At 46.2% G+C, this 19,887-nt stretch overlaps 1 protein-coding gene across 1 annotated transcript; it reads right to left on the reverse strand.

Moving 5' to 3' along the window:
* Positions 1-1,133: 1,133 nt before the first annotated feature.
* On the reverse strand, positions 1,134-4,439 carry LOC131263368 (T-box protein H15-like). The gene is made up of 6 exons (XM_058265556.1): positions 4,172-4,439; positions 4,097-4,138; positions 2,728-2,909; positions 2,482-2,612; positions 1,828-2,358; positions 1,134-1,743 (listed from the first exon to the last, which is right to left on the reverse strand). The coding sequence occupies exons 1-6, from the start codon at positions 4,437-4,439 to the stop codon at positions 1,134-1,136; spliced, it is 1,764 nt and encodes a 587-aa protein (XP_058121539.1).
* Positions 4,440-19,887: the final 15,448 nt, after the last annotated feature.

A 19,887-nucleotide genomic window follows, 5' to 3' on the forward strand; every position in this document is an offset into this window, starting at 1 on the left:
CACTCTGATATTCCTCAAACAGCGAGTAGCTAATGAGTATACTGCACTGGATTGGGCAAATAAAATCATCTTGAATGTCACACACGTCCGACGGAAAGGTGATTGTTTTAATTGCTCAGAAGCTCAGTGGGTGATAAAGTTATCGAGAAAGCGTTAAACACAGTGAAAATAAACCATTAAAAGTTATAGCCGAAGAAATTGTGGAATTCGAAGAATCAAACCGGAATCTTTGTTCGAACCGTACATGAAATAGAAAATTTGAAATAAGTCCTTGAACGAATGTTTTGTTAAAACTCCATTCAGTAACTACCTTTAGATGGTTAAACATGGCGAATCAAATATGTGGTTTGTAGTAACAACTAGAAAAACAAATTTGAGAATTTGGGTATTTAAAGTTTACATACATATAAATCAATTCGTCTACTTTTTTATATTTCAATGCAATTATGTTCTTGATTAACTAAATTGTGGATTTAGATTTTAATTGTAATAAATACTAAAATATTGAAAACAGTGCCTTATGCAATAAAACATTGGTGAAAATCAAAGAATGTAAACACATTTTGCAAAAATAATACATTATTTGGTCAAGGCAGCAGGTCATATCATTCACGACCAAATCCCACATTTCTTTTGCTTTCTTTCATTGTAATAGTAACCATCTAAAATCAATTACGATAAATAGAAACGCGTAAACTTTTCTTGTTCTATGATTTTTAAATAATGATTTTTATTTATCCATATGATGATGCGCGTGATTTTCCTTTGCTGATTAACGTGCACCTGAACGTGCCTATATGTACAGAGTACGGAGGAGCTGTATGTACAACATTGAACTACAACACATTCTACCGTCGCCGTCTTCGCGCTCGGTTTTCATAAAGAAAACGCGCGATCGAACGGGTTCTGGCGGCGTTAGGTTTGGTTTTTACTAAAATAATAATTATAATAAACAACCACTATAAACGAACTCACTAAACTCAACTGAAGCCTCTCTAGTGTCTGTGTGTGTATGTGTGCACAATACTAATACTAATACACTCCGAAGGGACTCGGACACTATCACGTGTGCATTTTGCTGCTCGGACACTTTCGACCTTGCACCAGCGCTTCTTCACTCTCTCTATCGCCCTCTAATGCGAAGGAGATCGTGAGGATCCGGGCGAACCGGAGCGTGTGGCGGGCGAGTGGTGCGGGTGGCCGGGGTTTGGTGGTGGCGCGGGTGAGGAAGGATGCTGCGGGATTTGGTAGGGCGTGAAGCGGGCGAACGACTTTGGTCGCACCTCGGGAGATACCGATGGTCCGGACGATTGCGTCGCGGAAGGTGACGAACTCGGACCGGAACCGTTGGCGGCGGCTGCAGCGGCGGCAGCGGCGGCGGCGGCGGCCGCTACTCCCTGCATGGCCGGGGTGTGGGCCGGTGGGGGTGCCACGTTCGGGAGGAATCCGGGTGGCAGCTGGGTCGGCCACTGGCTCTGCCAGAGTGGGCCAAAGTTGAGCCCGAAGTTCGGACGCTGGTGGTAGAGCTGTTGGAGCATGAGCTCGCTGTAGGCGGCCTGAGGGTTGCCCCAGAGGTGCAGCTGCTGGCGGGCTTTCTCCAGGAGCACGGAAGGATCTCCGGACTGCATCGAGGGTGGTAGACCGCCGCCTCCGGCCCCGCCGAGCTGTGCCATCACCTGATCCGGAAAGAGGCGCAACGGCGAACGTAGATGTTGCTCCAACAGGAAGGACTCCATCGGATCACTGTACGAGAAATTAACAAAAGATAGTATGGACCCGGTTAAACAGAAGCCCTTTAGAAAGAACCCAAGAGTTCCCCAAACTTACCGATCAAAGTCGTTCAGCCGTGATGAGTCCCGGAACCCTTTGGCGAACGGGTTTGAGTCGATCTTGAGCTTCGTGATCAGCTGGTTCTGGTACGCCGTCACCGCCGTGAAGATCGTCTCCGGAAACACGAACGTCTTGTGGTCGAGTTCCTGCAGCTCAGCAGGGCTCGTAGGAACCGACTGGTTAGGTCCGATGCGCACCAGATGAATGCGAGGTTGGTAGCGATGCATCGAGTTCAGCACAATCTGGCCCGTCTTGTCCATCTCGTTGTTGGTGAGCTTGATCTTCTCGAAGGAAATCACTTGCCGCCGGAGTGCGTCCGGCCCGAGGGGAGTATCGGGATGAGAGTAAAGCCGAGCCGGTGGAGGTGGATCTGCCTTTCCGGCCACTAGCCAGGCCGAGCGATGGTAGGCATACCGATATCGCCTGTTGTCGAGTGGAATGATGTCTAGGAGGACCGCGTACCGGTCGGCCGCCGTCTGATGACGCATCGGACCTGAGAAGGATACGCGAACAGTGGGGAACATCCGACTGCAGAGGAGAAAACACCAACCATCAGATATTAGAACTCTTGATATAGCACAAACTACCAAATTTGTTATTCTTCAAAATCTTTTAAGATATTTAGAGACTACTATAGTCTACAACACCTACCGTCCAGTTTTGGTGATGATCATCTCGGTTCCAAGCTCGTTGAACTTATCCCACAGCTCCTTCGTCTCCAGATGACACTGCACCGGTCGCAAATCGTCCGAGTTACAGGATCCAACGATTTTCGGCGCTTTCTGCAGATGGCAAAGAACAAAATCACCCGTGAGTCAAAGCAACGTTTCATCCAGCTCGTGTCTATCTTTAACTTCAATCAAGAGTTCGCCTCTAATAGACGTCACCTCTACCTACCTGCGCAATTTCCGGCGACAGACGATCCTCATCCGAGACGCTAGCCGGTGTCGATGCCGTCCTCGAGTGGGTTTCGCGTGCCTGCTCTGTGCTTTCCTCCGAATCGCTACAGTCCTCCACGTTCACGTTGATCTCCTCTTCGGCCACCTCCGACGAACGCTCCGGTGTGCGCGAGCGGGGTCCTATACGGAGGCAGGAAAGCCGAACCCGGGGTTAGCATTTGTGGTCACCGGATTGTTATTGATAGAAAACGACATAACCGCTCGAATGATCGATTCGGAGGAACGGCCCGCGATCACCCAGCCCGTTGCCTTCCGTTTCGAGGCTTGAAATACATTTCTCCCTTCCTAGTGGTTTTGCTGCGTGTTATCCGACCCCACGACGTCCGAATGACCTTCTCTAATAGGAGTTTCTGTTTTATGGTTATTGGCAAGGGCGACCAAAGGCGAGCATGTGTTGAAGCTTGTTCGTCACTGCTGGCAGTCTCTATCAATCACGTGAATGTTTATTTAGGTTCGTCGTAATCGAAGAAGCTTTAAATTGGGATCGGGTTGCTCTCTTTTTACTAGTATGTTGATTTTCTCGTATACACATACGAAGAAGCATTCAACACAGAGAAATAATTTCATTTTTGAGAGATAAAATAAAACTCTATTATCCAAATTAGTATCTACATAAATTTATGGTTTGAGGAAAATCTAAACTTTGAGGTGTTCATTCTTTGTGTTTGACATAAAACTTTTTCTCATGTCACTCAAATCTGTTAAAGGTATACATGTTTATAGTAGATTTTCAAAATATTATCAATGAAACATATTCAATCAAATCTACAAAACCTTCAATTATTATTGTCTGTGGAAGGAGAGGTAATGCGAGGTGCTTAGAACTTTATTTAAAAGACACTAACCGACTTCCTCTTCTCTAAAACATAGTTTCTTTTAATCCTTATTTGGTAAATAATTTGTCTTAGATAGAAAATTATCAAATAGAAACAGAATAATACCAATCAAATGTATTTTCATATCAGATATAAGAACATGATGAAAATGTCTTTACAATTCCTTACAGGAAATGCACTATAATTTTGTGTAGTCAAAAATTATCCTCAAGTTCAGCAACATTTTGTTACTAGGAATCCGAGCAGATATTCTAAGGTTAACCTTCGTATGGCGTTGGGTTTCTTTTTCGCGTGTTGCAGAAATACCCGTCGGCTTTTGGAGTCTCTACGCTGGAGTCCGTTCAAAAATGTTCCGAGCTTTTCTAGCGAGTGTGATCGATCGATTCACATCCCAAACGTTTTCCCTGCTTCCCTTTTTCCAGCCCCTTCGAGGGCCGTTGGAGGAAATTCACAAGCGGAAGGATTACTTACGGTAATTGCTTTCTTCGATCCTGGTGTTGGCCGCCGCCGCCGCTGCCGCTGCGGAAGCCGCCGTTCCCGTGTCACTGTTGTTACTGTTTCCATTGTTGCTGTTGTTGTTGTTGTTGTTGTTGGGATTACTGTTGCCCTGGGCCATGATGGCCGCGATCGAGAAGTTCGTTGCACTTTTGACCGCCGTGAGGGCGGCCGCCGCCTGCACTGCCGCCACCATGGCTGCGGCCTGCGAGTGCGGATGCTGCGGGTGCAGGGGATGGTGGTGCGGGTGCGGTGCCGGCGGGGGCTGCAGCAGATGGTGCGGGTTGTGATTGTTGCCGTGGGCCGCTTCCAGAAGCATTCTCGCCCAAGATGCGTTCACGATGAGCTCGTGTCCTTCGCTTTGGTTTATGATTAGTTTAGTTGCTCGACAACACACACACACGGAAGATTTATTTGCAACTGTTGAGACTGCGTTCACTTTTATCTTATGCACACGCTCTATTTTTTTGCCAAAAGAGCTATTCACCTTCAATTATTGTCGCAATCATTTGCACCAAGTTTTCTTGAAAATCTTCACCACCACTTGTTTCGAATTAATTCACTTTCACGTCACTTCAATTTAAGGACCTTGTCCTAGCAAGGGCACCGATTCGTAAAACGGAGACTCAATCCGCACAGTCGACTAAAGTGTCTGCGTTCCGATGGACTGCTAGTTCGAGCGACGGTTTCCCAAGACTGCGACTTCCGACTTGTCTCCAGCGAGTCTCGAGCGTATGCAGTCGGGCGCCCCGTGGAAAATGCAAACACCAACACCAGCTCGCCCACAAACGATGCACCCTATCTCTATCATTCACCGTCGAGGACACAAACACAAGTTCACAAAGCCCACCTTCCAAGCCTTCGAGACGAGGTTACGCAGCAGAGCCGTGCCTTGCTAAGGGGGGAAAAACGCGTACGAACGGACTGACAACCAGTTCGAGACTAAACTTCATTCATCATCGCGAGGCGTTCAAAACCTTCGACGACACCCTGGTTATGCTGGTGGGACCCTTGCGTGCGAAAAGGGAACGGTCGGATACGGGCGGGAAAAGGAACAGTAGAGGATGGTTTTGGTGTTTTTTTTTCGTTTTCTTCCTCCTTCGAAGGTGTGGTACACAAACAACACACTCGCACAAGAGTGTTGTGGCTTTTGAACGGATGAGGGAAAATGGGAAAACATGTGCGAAAGACTGAAGTAGCAGTGTTATGTTGAGAAGCACTCACACACCCTCACGGAGCGCGAACGTAAAGTAGGGGAATTCGATGCACCGGATTGGAGTAAATAAAGGCCGCCGTCGGAAACTGGTTTTCCCGGCTCCGCCCCGTGAAACAGAAATGGCGAGTGAAGAGATGGAAGACAAGGAAACGCTTTATTTATTTCTTTACTATTTATCTGCTCTCTTCTGGCGATCTTTGTTTCCTTTTCTCTCCTCACTTGTCTCGCTCTTTCTAATGGGCTGAGAGGCGGCTTATTGAAACTCACCACATTTTGTTCTAGTGTATCCTAGCGAAGTGCGACTCTTGTCGGGACGAGTGAGAAGCAACTTCCGTGTGAGTGTAGAGGGAGCGACGACGGGCGTAATGAGATCGAGGAAATGGATGGAAACGCGTGAGGAAAAGCACACACCAAGCGAGGGAAGACAATTTGCGAAAGGACCTTCGCACGCAATGTGGTGGGTTGCTTAAAAAGCAATTTATTTCTCATCCTGCCGAACCCGATCCCTTTACCGAGCTCGTTTGGATGTCGTTGTCGTTTTCATCGGTTTTATTTTATGATGGCCTGCTTGTTCTTTTTCCTTTCTCGCTCACTTGTTTGAAGGGTGTGAAGGGTGTGCCTCGAGTGGGGCAGGGTTTTTCCTCCCATCACGTCTTTTTCCTTCATTAGTTCATCATCTCATCAGCAGCTCACACACTCTCCCTTCTCGAGCGGACGGTCGTGAACATTATTCACATTTCGAAGCCGTTTGCAGCAGCTCGTTTTGTTGGCATCTTTATTTTCAAGTTTTTCATTTGTTAAAAATGAAATTCTCCTACTATTTCTTAGTTTCCATTCTCTCAGTTTCTTTTCTTCCAACCGTCCATGGTGTCCTTCTGTTCTGTTATGACTTTTTTTTATATTTTTTTGACAAGCAAAACGTACACATGCATCGGTTTCGTTGAAAAGATCCTTCAACGTGTTATTTTTTCCTTCGTTTCAGCCAATCCCTCTCGTCCTCCGATTCGATACGCTTCCCGCAACGGGTGATCCGTGCCCTGCGGTGTTTCGCTCCTGCCGAGTGTTTCCTGATACTCTCGCCGACTTCAGACGCAGGTTCAATAAAACGTTCCACCGAAGACGTTGGCTTCGATGCGGCCAACTATTTGTGGCTTGCCAGGCCGGGGTTTTTAGAAAGGATGACGGCACCAGGGAGTGGCAACACATGGTGCCCCGGAAAAAGATATGACCGAGGAAAACTGGCCCGTATGAAAATATTTACCGACAACTGTTTGTTTCTATTTCAAAGCCCATTTCGTTACGCTGTTGTTGTTTTTGCCGTTCGAACAAATATTATGTGCCCTTTTCATATTGTCATATCTCGACTTTTCGATCGATCGATTTTACTACTTCCTTCTTTTTTCTTTTGTTCGACAAAAGCCTGCTGAAAGTTGATTTAATATTAATATTTGTCCACCGAAAGGCCCCGGGGCGATCCCGGGTGGTGATTGAGTAATGACTTTATTCCGCCGAGGAATGCGAGAAGACGTTAAAAACACGAATGAAATAAAGCCAAGGAAAGCCGTTCTCGGAGACAAACGAGTTTCCCGCACGGTTATAACTGATTGAATATCATCAACACATCGTCCCTGCCGCGTGAGCGCAAGCGATTCAGGTCCTTCCGTGAGCTGCCTGTTCGGTAATTATCGGCGAAAAAATAAGCTCTTCCCGCTACCGAACGAGCGCCCGCTGAAACCTTCCTCTACTGTGCAACGTGTGAAAAATAATGTTGCAAGGTTGGCTTAACTATGGCCGTCGTGGTGCAGGGTGGAAAAACGAGTTCCACAGCGTCGTTACGACGTAAGCATCCAACGACAGCTCTCCAAGGTAGCGAGCAAATGGATAACGTACATGATGGAACACGCTGGAAAATGCTCACCGGACACAAAGAGCACTGCACTATGTAACTAACACCAGCACTTGGGGAGTGAAGTAATGTGTAAGAAAAAACCTGCCCGTAATTGGCTTACTCAATCATGGAATTGATATATTTTTTAATAAATTGCCCTTCGATTGCTTCGGGCAGTTGTTACCTTGCGTGACAGAGAGTAATGCAGAATTTAATAAGATATATAAAATAAACACAATATTTAGTTATTCAAAAGGTTTGCTTCGGTGCTACAAATATGTCTTTATAAATAAGCCTTGTGAATATTTATAAACGTTTAATGGACTCGTTTATTTCCCACCGAAAGGTTTTCCTATCAGTTTTAATATTTTGAATGTATGATAAACAAAACTATATCACGTCAAATAGTTTAGAAAATGTTTCGTCCACAGTAAACATTCATTTTTACAAAACAGCAATTAAAGCTGCACCGTAGAAGAGATAATTACTGCTGGGTTAGATGATTTTCCACGCCTTTCATTTAAAATTAAACACCCCTACCCGAATCATTGGAACGAAAGCGGCATCTTTAACGTTTCGACGAAAAATCCTTAATTGCAACGAACACCGACTAATCTCGAGTGCTTCCTAAACGAAAGAAAAAAAAAGGGCCATCGGAAGAGTTACTTTATGGTCTCACGGAAAAGAAAGGTCGACCTGCGAAGGAATGAAGTGGTTTAGGAAAGTAAAACTCCACACAACAAAGCCCAAAGCCCCCGCCGAAATGCGGGTTCCGATGTTCGCAATCTTTGATCTGGAAATTATTGGCTTCTGGTTGGAAAATAAAACAAAACGCACCGCAAACAGCAACATCGCCCGTAAAGATAAGGGAAGGTTTCCTAATTTCTTTTTAATAATCTCGATACCCATCGTGGCCCGAACGTTTTGCGATATCGATCGGGTTTGGGTTTTTCGGGGTGAGTGGAAAACGACGCCGGCCGGAAGCCATCAACGGGCTCCGGGAGACCGCGTGTCCACCGATTTTGCAGAAGTCGGCGGCTTTCAGAGAGTCAGCGAGGGTTGCCGTTTGAAAGACGCACCTAGGATGATGTGTTTCGTTCACGCCGCTCGCGGAGATCGACGGCTTCAAGGATGCTTTGAGGTTCATTTCACACGATCATAAATCGACCAGCATCCATCGCTGTCTCCTTTACTCTCGCTTGTCGTGAAAACCTGTCAGTAGGATGCACTTTTCATCGTCGCTGCCCGTCGTCGCAACGCCTCGAGATTCGTCCAGCGGCGGCCAGAGAAAGGAGCACCGTTAAGAGACACGAAAAAGCGCGATCACCTCCGAAGGGATCGCGACCGATTCGGAAGGGCGCGAGTTCGGGGAGGGAAAAAACATTCGCCTGCCCTGTAATTAGCGAGCCGCCGATCGCCGATCGGATCGATGAAGGGGCGAGCTGAGGGTTTGCTTCTTTTTTCCACGCTGTTTTTTCTTTCGGTTTCGGATGCGCTCGACATCGCCGTGGGTCGTTCTCACCTTTCGCCGGGGCCTCTGGATCGACTTTGTTTCGATGGCCAGCTTCGTTCGGTGGTGCTCTTTCATCCATCCCGCGGGAGCCGTGCTGCCCTTGAACAAAAAAAAAAACAAAAGAAAAACTCCCGCAAAAGGAAACAAAACCTCAGAAGCCACAAGGAACAAAACAAAAGACGACAGCATAAAAATGAACGCGATCGCGAACCTTCAAAAATTCTCATGCTTTACACGTTTAGAACGTTCGTTCTCTTTGGTGCCTACTTTTTCTTGCGCGTTCTATATTCCTGTTCTCACTCACCTTCGGCGGGGCGATTACAGATTAACGAAAATCGGTTGAAGATTTTTTTCACACCTCACCCGAGCGGCAAATTAATGTCTTCCGTCGCGAGGGCTGACATAATGGAACGCTTGATCGGCCCGACTGCGAGCCTGTTTTGGGGTCATGATCGCGGAAGTAGACCACTAGCCTATCCGATTAGGTGTTGACATTTTAGTTCTAGGAATGGATTGAAAGCATGAAGAAAAGTAATATGAACCTGAAAGACCCGCTCTTGATGACAAATTGCTCGAAAATGTGTAAGAAAGACTGGTGAAATCTCGCGAAAGTATCTATTATAGGTTGGTTTCAGGTTACATACGCAAAGCAGTGTTTGCAATGTTATTTATAGGATTACTTCTTCTAAGGTGAGAATCAAATTACTCACCGGACTATAGAGGTTTAGCTTTTTTTATTTTAATCACCAGATCAGAGAAAGTAGTGAAGTGAAACTAAAAAATAGACAAGCAGTGTCGGGTTAAATATTGTATGCAACGTTGTTTGACACATTATTTGTATAACACCATTTAAGTATTTTTGGCCAAATATGATCGAATCAAATGTTTATTACATACATCAATTTCCAAGCTTAATTGTATGTCATTCTTCATCAAATTGATACTCGTTGATTTACAAATTTTAGTTCAAACGACCTTATTAAGGAACCCACATGTTTTATCACATGATAATTCTATTCAATTTTTATGCAATCTTTTTGTGGCTCATTTAGGATAAAATAAAACAATGTTTTAAATTGTATTTTATATCGAAAGACAATTTTGAACCTTTTTTCCAATAGAAACTGGAAAGATTAAGCAAACATGAGAATGAGACACGTGAAAATATGGTGCTCAAGCACATAAATAACGCTAATAAATTTCGAATAAAGATTCTGTGAGCCATTCAAATATAAAAGACCACCGTTGAATGAAATTAAATTGTGCTATTTTATGGCTAGAATCATGTGGTAATTGTGCTTGATTGTTCGGCGCGAAGTGACATCACCAACAGCGTCTACGGGAGGAACTGCATTCCGCATCTTCGCCGAAGAAGTGGTTCGTCGATCGTTGATGACCACGACGAGGTCCCCAGTTTGCAGCAACGATTATACCCCTCCAACACCCCAGCGCAAACAGCAACACCATTTATCACCCAAACAAACGAACGAACGAATGAACAGGCGCAAGGCACTGACGGCCAACGTCTGCGGGTCTCGACCACTTGCCTGCTGCCGAAGAACCCGTGAGATAAGAACCCAACCGGCCTGCGACGAACCGGCGAGGGCCGGCGATCGCTATCCATCCGGAGGCCGGTGACTCAGCGACGTCTACCTGGATAGACGAAGATGGTGAAGAATGGATACGGTACCGCGGCACCGGACTGCGCGGCTTATCTCGGAAACATTTGTTTACAACCGCATTGACAACGATTACGGCTACCGGTTTCCTCTTCGCGGAACGCAACGGAAGAGTCATCGGGCGAGCGCGAGCGAGAGGGCGCTTTGGAAGGAGCGTTCCTGCAACGTTGATCAAAGACAACATTAATCTTAGCGCGTTCCGGTGAGGGCTTACCTGCTCCGTTCCGCAGCGCCACAACGGTTTTTGTCGGAGGAAATCGCACACGGGGCAAGGGTTATCGCGCTCGTTTGCACTGCGAAAGGCCATTAATATCGGCGGGAAACCGTCCAACCGGCCTATGCGGTTTGCCATATTACGCTCCGAAACCAGAAGAATGTTCGATCGTGTTGCATCGGTGACGAGAGGTGGAACTGAATGGAGGATCGCTTCCATCGAGGAAGTGAAGAAAAGGTGATTGTCGACGAAAATTTAGAGGAACAATATTGTCGTGTTTCAAAACTAAAGGTTCAAACAAAATGTTCCATATGATTTTCTATGAAAAGAGTGAAAGTCAAGTTGAAAATGTTAAAACATTTAAGGTACCACCATTTAAGGTAATCCTTATCAAATTGTTTCTGATAAAATTAGCAAACAAAACACGAACCTCGCTAAAGCTGAAAATTAAAACCGGGAGATTTGGTGGTTTTTGGCTCTTATTAGACGAGGACTTTTATTGTCAGGCTATGGTAGGACATTTGACATAAAAATTCTGACCACTCGAATAATATCCCAAAGTTCTACCAAATTGTTTTTGCAAAGAAGTAAGGCATGCTAGATTTCGATTTTAAAACAGGTTCCGTACCTAAAATAATCCCATCAACGGACGAGTTTTGCATCAAACGAAAAAGGGGGTTAAAGAGAAAGTAGAAAAAACCACCAATAATTCGGCTGTAGCAATCAATATTTCACAGTAAAAACATTATGTTTAACAATAATAGCGTAACCCATATATGGGTGACGTGTTACGGAACGTGTTAAGGAAGGAATGTTTCTGCCAAACGCTATTTGACAGTGAAAGTCTGTGCGTAGATGACAGTTAAAGTTCTCATCTAATAAGGATGTTTTCGTCTAAGAAACGTCAACAAATAGAACTTAATGTCATCTCGTGCCGAATGACTCGAAACTCATTTTGACATCAGGCCATTTCACTCACTTTCTCGGGCGAGTGCAACCTATCAAATGTCGAACAGTCCACACCAGCAGGACATTTGAGCACCGGGAAAACATCAAAGCGCACGCACCGCTTTTGCGAAACGACCTCGTCCTCGTCCTGTGCTGAAAGTGTGCAGTCACACGACGCAACGCGCCTGTTCGCGAGCGAGCGAGTGCACATAATTAACGCATAATTTGAATAAATTGTGAACATAAAAATGTCGATCCTTGATTACCCTTCATTACACGCTATAAAATCGAGCTTCTTATCGCGGCCGGCCGATCGGCCCCAAATCGCCGCCCCTCGATGCACTTTCGTGCCCGTGTTTTATTACTGCCCTCGTTCTCGCCAGCCTTACCAATGTCCTGCAGGCGATCCATCCCGGTTGCCTTCCGTGCAGGGCTGCCGTGCGTTTTTCTCTACTCCCATCGGCATCGTATCGGCTATGTATCGCTTTTGTTCCGCTCGCACATCAAAAAGCACACCCTTTCGATGTTTTCTGCTCGTCCCGCCGACACCATCGACAGCCCCCCGGCCCCGATCAACTCCCGGTTCCGGTGGCGGATCCCGTCCTGTCACGGTGTTTTGCGGTGCAAAATGGCGGAGCAAAGCAGTGGATCTCCCTCCGCGTGGTGAGCGAATTTTAATTGCGTTCTCATTAATGCGTCGCTCTGGGACCCGTGATGGCCGATACCGTCCCGTATTGCCTTCTTCTTGGACACAAAACTTTGTTTATTATTTTTTTTTGATTAATTTATTCATCCGTAGAAAAGTCTCCCTCACCCCGTTCTCGCTCGGTTGACCGGATTTTTTCGGGTTCATGTCTCTACACGGAGACACGGCATGCCGCAAAGGAAGCGTCCGTGGCCTCGAACACACGGAACGAGCGACAAGCGATACGGTTTATAGAAAAACGATTAGCCCGCTAGGGTCCTGGCGGGAGTCCTGGGTAGTCCGCGGGAAGCGAAGGGGTAGTGTAATTAAGTTAACATCTCAACATATCATAAATCATCGCCATCCAATGCGTCCAACGCCGGAGCGCCATCCACCGATCGGCTCCGGTTGTGGCGGGTTGTTTTTCTTCGTTCCTTCCCGTCGAATGTTCGGGGCGAGTGGAATTAGCGTTTGAAAAGCGGAGGACAGGTTAAATTAACACCATTCCACCGGTGAGCGCCAGGCCGAGGCCCGGGGCGTGGAGGATTTCTTTCGAAAAGTGTCCCGTTTCTTTCAACCAACCGAACCCCTTCGCTCGAACGGAACTCGATTTGCTATGCTGTGAGTTTTTTTTCTTCCAATATTTAATTTATCTCTAGTTTCAAACATTTCGTAGTGAGACATGAACGAAAGCTTTCTACACTTGCGCCGCGAACAGGTACCGGGTCGTGGAAGCGCCAGCAAGGCGCCTTAGTTCAGGCGGCAACCATTAAGCAGCGCTTCTTCTGACCCGTATACACACGTGCTTTTATGTTTCGTTTCTTTGGGTTTTCCGTTTGAATGATGATACTTTTTGCTACGGCGGCTTAGAGGATAAAGGCAATGATGAGAGGATGATGATGAATGAAAATATTTTAAAAAAAAAAACCCCACCAAACGCTGGTAACGAGCAAGTAATTGAGCGTCATCTGCAAGCTTTGTGGCTGATGAGGAAGATTTATCGGTGGATTTCATGCCGGGAAGTTTAAATTCAATTCATTTTGTTGAGTTCATCTCCTACGCTGGGTAGCAGGTGGAGCTCCTTTCCGTTCCTTTAAGAAAAATCGAGTTTAAAGACGTATAAAAAGTCATTTTTAAAAAGGTTTTTGCACAAACCTTATAAAAATAAAAGCAAGGTTTTGCTCAAACATAAATTTTTAAAAAACTTTCATTTAAAACAACGAAACGCTTTTGCATTCCCTTCGAGAATGTATAACGCCCTGCAAAATGCACCAAAAGAGCAACCGCCATCCAAAAGCCCCGCAAGTGCTTTCCACTTTTTAATTGAAAGTAAATAAAAACATAATTGATCAGATTACAATTCCCATCCGGCTGCTTCCGTGTTCTCATTAACAATTTAATTGAAAATGTAAAATTGAAATCAACTTCCCAGCCCGCTGGGAGTATTTGCATATGTGTGAGAGTGCTTGCGTCTGGGCTGGAAATGTCCCAGTCCTTTTCCCCGGTTTTTTGCGCACGTTAGTTCGTTCGTTAATTTCATTGACTGTCGTGTCATTGCAGCGCGCAGAGGCTTTTAAGTGTATGGCGAAAAATCCGAACCGAATCCCGATTGCACATTATCGACCCAATATGCTGCCGAGGCTGGGAAAACGCATCGCAAGCACCAAGTGGGAGCTTGTGTTCCCAATTTGAATCACTCGACACACGGTCGCGTCGTTGTGCCTTTGGGTGAAGATTATTTTGTAATTATTTTGCGCTGGCATCTTTTCTGTTTGCTTTACTGGCCCGGTGGATGCGGGGGTTTTCCGGCACGCAAAACGCGAGCAAAGGTTCATTATGGTGCCGCTTATCCACCGGAAGCCCGAAATTCCTCACACACTCACACACATACGCGTGTACGGATTGGTGCGAAAGTTATCGGATGATGATAACGATAATTCACTGAGCTCAAGCCTTCGGGGCAGAGAAATGGTACGAAGCACAATCGGTTATACGGTTTGTGATGCCGTAAGGGATGGGACGCGGGAGGATGGAGGAAGATTTAATGAGTTCCATTATTATTCCCGGCGGTTACATTTTCCGACGGTTTTCCAAACGCGACCCGTCGAGCGTCGTTCCGGATGGAAAGTGTTCGGTCGTTGCATCGTAGTGCAGTTGCATTGGTATGCATTTTCCATTGCACTATTAGTCAACTGGTTTGTTTTGTACATGCACTATATGAAATACATGGTACACAAACTTACATTTGGTATATGACCTTTAAGAATAAGCTTGAAAAGTTTTAGTTTAACGGACGTCAAAATGGCAACGGCATATTTTAAACAAATGATTTCGACTTCAAAAATTAGTCCTGCAATTTTAGTGTTGAAAAGTACTAATTATTGCCACCTCTTCCCCTTTACTTACCACCGCATATGCCTCCCCAAATAAGACTCATCAAATTTCAGCCTCACTTCACTAATTGGCCGCAGAAATGCATGTCTCCCGTTCGTAGCCTCGAGCGAAATTGCAATAAAAAAGGCCATCTCTATTCCCTACCTTATCGATGTCGGGCATTTATTAATTAAAAGTTGGTAAAAACGAGGTTGTTTTAAAACGCCGGAAAAGGCATTCCTCGGTACGGCGAAGCCCTAAAGGCTCGCAATGAGAGTAATAGCGTAATAAGATTAAAGGCGCATCGAAAACAGTTAAAGTTGCCACGCGGAACGTTCGCCGACGACGGAGCGGTTTTATTTGCCTTTATTCAATTAGATTTGCATGAGAAAACAAACAGTTGGACGAAAAAAAGAACTAAAACCTACACCAAACCACGAGCGCCGACTTCAAAGGTAAAAAACAGGTGAAACCGCTGCTCGCAGTCGAGAGATAATGGATTTTCGAAAGGTTTTTGATGGAGAAGTCTAACCCAGAGAAATAAAAATATTAATAAAAAAAACCAACAGACCCGAAGACGATGATCAAAACTGAACCATCGGCTCATTATGCTATCGTTTTTGGAGAAGCGCGGAAAAACGCCGACAAGCGCATATGCCCGGTGGGTTGCAGGTGCAGTTTTTAATTTTTCCCTAAAGACACCTTCGTTAGCGTTGGGCCAGTTTGGGGTTTTTGTTCCCATTCGATTCGATCGACTACTCTAATCCAACGGAATGGGTGAAGAAGTGGTGGATTAATAATAACAGTGCATTATAATGATGATCGTGTAATATGGACGATGCAAAGGGAGGGAAAACAAGACACATTGACGAAGGAAATGGTGATGTTTTCTAGTTATTTGAAGGCACTTTTTAATGATTGCCTTTTCCCTCTGTGAATATTAATTGTATTGACCCATTAACACTGAATGCTTGTAAGAATTAATGAAAAATACAATTTTCAACATAGTTCTTTAAACGATGCATCCATTCCGTTTCATTCACGTTCGGAACCGCCCGGGTTCATCTCGGCGTCGTGCATCTACTTGTCGATACATCTCCAAACGAGAGCCTTAAGCGTGGTTGCGCCAAAGAGGCGCAGAAAACGAGCATAAAACGAGCCGCGGACGGTTGCACCCCATTCGCGACAAGTTAAGGGCAACAACAACCCGGGCATATTCGGGCCTTTGCCTTTGTCGGCATACCGGACCACGCCCTTGTTGAGACTAACCGGCGTTTCAACATTTCATCCAGAACGGGGGGAAAGCAGCTTCCCATCCCGTCTTTGCCAAGAGAGGTTCAACCCAACTGTTCGATGCATCCCCAGTGTCTTGCTTTTACATATCGTTGAACCAAAAGAAAAATCATAAGAAATTGTGGAGGAAGGTAGCGGGTTGCGGAAAAAAGTGAACTCAAAGGCGATCAATCGCTGGCAAATGATGTTTTTTACTTGTGTTTGGCTGACCCGCGCTGAAGGTGGAATCTCCACCCCAAAATCGGATGGATGGTGCGATATTTGGGAGGGGATGGAAGGCAATGATCAATTTGCGATTTTCCTCTGATTTTCTCTCTCCCCCCCCTCCCGATTAACAAACCCCCCCACTTCCAAGCTTCCGAGGTCGATTAAAATGTGGAGGAAAAATGGGTACACGAAAAAGGGTCCACTCGAGATGAAAAACAAAATAAAACTTAAAAAAAAACACCAAACCGAACGAAGCGTCAAAGGGAAAAAGCAAAAGCGAGCAAAAGTTCACGATCACGTTCACCTTCGCGCGAGCGGCAATCGCGCCTTTGAGGTCGGGCCGGCATCGAACAAAGCGCGCCGAGAGACCGAAAAGCGTTCCGATCGCGGCGCGCGAAGCGAACCAATGATTGGCTAATGATATCGAGCGGATCATTATTTATGCCTTTTGTTGCGCAAGCTCGCGCACACGCACGCACCCCGCGCTGGTCAGCCCTTCCATTTTCCCCTCCTCACGGATCCTTATGCCCTTAAGGTTTCGTTTTCGTGTTTGTTCTCTGTCTCTTTTGCCCGCTCGCTCAGGGTTGGACTCGCGATCTTCTCACGATCTCACAACTTCACACATCGCGCTTCGCTTCGGCATCGGTTTCTCCCCAGGGGCCAAAGGGTGGTGCGGTGGCGGGGGCAAGTCTCTACTGCGTCAAGTGAACCTACACACACACACACACGTATGGCAAGAGCGGGTGTAATGTTTCGGAATCAAAGCATAATTAATAGTTTTAGACCACCGATTAGGGCAAAACGGTTGCGCCCCGTTCGCTTCGGCAAAGGATCGCTCGAAAGGAGCGTGGCCTGAAGGGGGTACCCGGGACCGGCGGAACGGGGAGGGGAAACAAAAATACAACCTATTAGCGGGCGTGATTACAGGCCGGCGTTGCGGTTTCGTCTTAACACCTTACCGAAATGAAGGCAGATAAATCGAACCCATCCCGATTCGGTCTCATCCCCTGGAGCCCTCCTGTTTTTTTTTTCCCTCGTCGGCTTTCTTGCCAGTTGCATAAAAGGATGCACGAGGTTCGGTCCGCACCGGTCGGAAGACTGTCCAATTTATTCAGCCCTTTTTGTGCGGTGCGTTCCCATGTCCTCGATAGGATATCGGAAGGATCAGCTCTCGGACAAAGAGGTGCATTTGAATGCACGAACCCACGCGGTTTGTGGTTGGGCATCCTTTCGGGCATCCGGCATCCGGACTCCGGTTCGTCCGAGTGACAACAGATGCCCTTACGTTCGGTGTTCGGCCAAACCACAAACAGCGGATTGTAGCCTCGTTCTCGCACGGTTTCAGGGGTTTTCGGTGCGAACTCCGGAACGCCTTCGGCTAATGACCATGATAATTCGTGCGCCGGAAGCTGGGTGAGGAACGTAATGAGCCGATCCCGGCATCTGTTTCCCGTCGAACGTTCCGATTAGGAGCGAGTCCCAATAGTTGGAGATTAAAGAAAAATCTTTCACGAAAAACACGCACAAACACTCCGTTCCAATTTATTTCAACCGTAACGAGCAACGAACCTTTCCCACATTAATATCACGTTTCGTCAAATAAATCGAGCCTGGTTAACAAACGATAAACGCGCCATTTTTTGTCTATTTCGGGGGTAAAAAAATAACCATACACAAGAATGGCTTCGAACTTGTTCGCATTATCATCCACGTCCGCGAAAATCGTTCGCCTCGCCGGCCACATCTGTGACTAATGATGATTGAAAGGATTTTATGAATTTGTTTGTTTGTTTTGTCGGTCACCCAACCACACTCCGTTTTTCCCTCCACCGTGTGCACAATATTTCACCGTTCGGCCACGTCTGCCGGTGGGCAAAAAACCTAAAGCCACCCAACCCTTCGCACACCACTGAAGTGCAGTACGGAAAGTTGTGGTGCAACGAGAAGGAACGCCGGATCGACGAACGAACGGGAGCCGGCTTTTGTGCAAATTTATTGTCACATAAATGCAATCGGAAAGGAATATGAAAAACAATAAATAAAACGATGTGCCAGGGTTAAAATATTCAAATCCATCCATCTTTCACGTCCCGCCTCGGTCCGGGGAAAACTCTCCCGCACAAGGGAAAATCGCAGCTGCTTTGTGCGAGCGTTTATCTTTCGATGATTCAATTTGGGACCATGGCCCGTGTGGTTATTTTTGTCCCACTGTCTGTGTGTATGTGTGCCTTCAACAGACAGACTACCGCTAAGCTGTACGAGCTGTACCGGAGGCGAACGATTGATTGTGGAAAATTTTCATTCCGCCGGTGAAAATGTCACCAAACCGGTCGGCTCCGGTTGGACACCATTTATCGCCGCGCGTCGATGTTACAGAGCAAATCGAACAAAATTCGGCACGGCTGCGAATGTGAGCGGGCGTACAAATGAGTGCCATTATTTTTCGACAACAACGCTTTCAGGATCGGTATTTTCATTTCCGGCGGGCGCGATTTATTCCTTTTCTATAAACGACGAACCCTTGCGGATGGAAACGACAAGCGCGCGTAGGAAAATGTGTCGATGGAAGTGGAATTCGAAGGACCGATAAACAATTGGAGGACGTAAGAGAACCAGGTCCAGGTGGTACGTCGTTGGGATCGTAAGAAATGTAGAAATCGATTGACAATTCTGCATGTACCGTATTGCGAATGGAGACGCCTGGTCGATTGTGGTGGAAAATCGATCGGCTCGTCGAGTGGGGGGAAATATAGCTTCTGTTGAAGAAAATATACCTTAGTGATGAAAATATGGAGAAGAATTTACTTGCTCTACACTTAAAACCATTTTCAAAAATATAGCATCCAAAATAAATTTCTAAAATAAAGTTAAATGAAATAATTTCAACAATACACATAAATGAGACAAATATATAAACATAATAAATCCTCGTCACCACAATCGCGTAAGCTACTGTAGATTAAATGCAGTGAGTAAGGATAAGTTTTAAAATCGCACAAATCCGCCACAGCCCTCCTTTGGTCCAAAATGCGTCGAATGCCCACGAATTCGTCCGTCCAAAGCTGAACGATACTCGGACCGACGTTCGCAACGTGTTCGTGTCTAACAAATGATTATTGGTTTTACTTAACGATTTGGTGATAAAAGTTCGAATAAATTTACCAAACGACCATCGACTTGCGACGATGACGACGACGACAACGCCGAGCAGATTGCGTTTCGTTGGTCATTTCGATGGTTTTTCGGATGCCTTCCGATGCATCCCTCGAGGGGGAAGGATACGGTACGGTCGTTCTAAAACTGCGCGTCGGTCCCGTTCCACTCCGGAACAATCCGTTGACGGAATCCGAGCCAGATTACCGGAGGCCCGTTTGCGAAAGAAACCTTACGTTTGATACGGTGCTCGGAGGAAAGGGAAAAGGACTAATGATCATCCGAAAAATGCACGCCGGGCAGCACACCATTTGTTTTAGACACGTCCGGCGCTGTATTAGGCCTGGCAGAGGATGAGATGCGATTGTGGAGTACGTGCGAGCGCGTTTTGCTGCAGTCGGGTTGAAGAAAAGTTGTAATTGTTTCTGCAAGCGTTTGCGCGAAACTCGCTGGAGAGTAATAAACAATTTGCCACGCTTTGTGGAAATTTATTGGTGAATCCGTGGAACACAGAACAATCTCGGTTGTTTCGATGGATTTTCCTACAAATGGCCATATTGCTCAACCATGATAGTGAAGTCATAAACGGCACAAGTGC

This window comes from Anopheles coustani, chromosome 2 (assembly GCF_943734705.1).
Source record: "Anopheles coustani chromosome 2, idAnoCousDA_361_x.2, whole genome shotgun sequence".
Taxonomy (NCBI): Eukaryota; Metazoa; Arthropoda; class Insecta; order Diptera; family Culicidae; genus Anopheles; species Anopheles coustani.

What these genes read in the sequence shown, in the direction of transcription:
- LOC131263368 (XM_058265556.1), bottom strand. Translation starts at nt 4,439, where the DNA reads ATGCTTCTGGAAGCGGCCCACGGCAACAATCACAACCCGCACCATCTG. An exon ending in TGTCGCCGGAAATTGCGCAG is followed by an intron (nt 2,613 to 2,727) that starts GTAGGTAGAGGT and finishes TGCCATCTGCAG; the next exon opens with AAAGCGCCGAAAATCGTTGG. An exon ending in CGGCTGAACGACTTTGATCG is followed by an intron (nt 1,744 to 1,827) that starts GTAAGTTTGGGG and finishes TTTCTCGTACAG; the next exon opens with TGATCCGATGGAGTCCTTCC.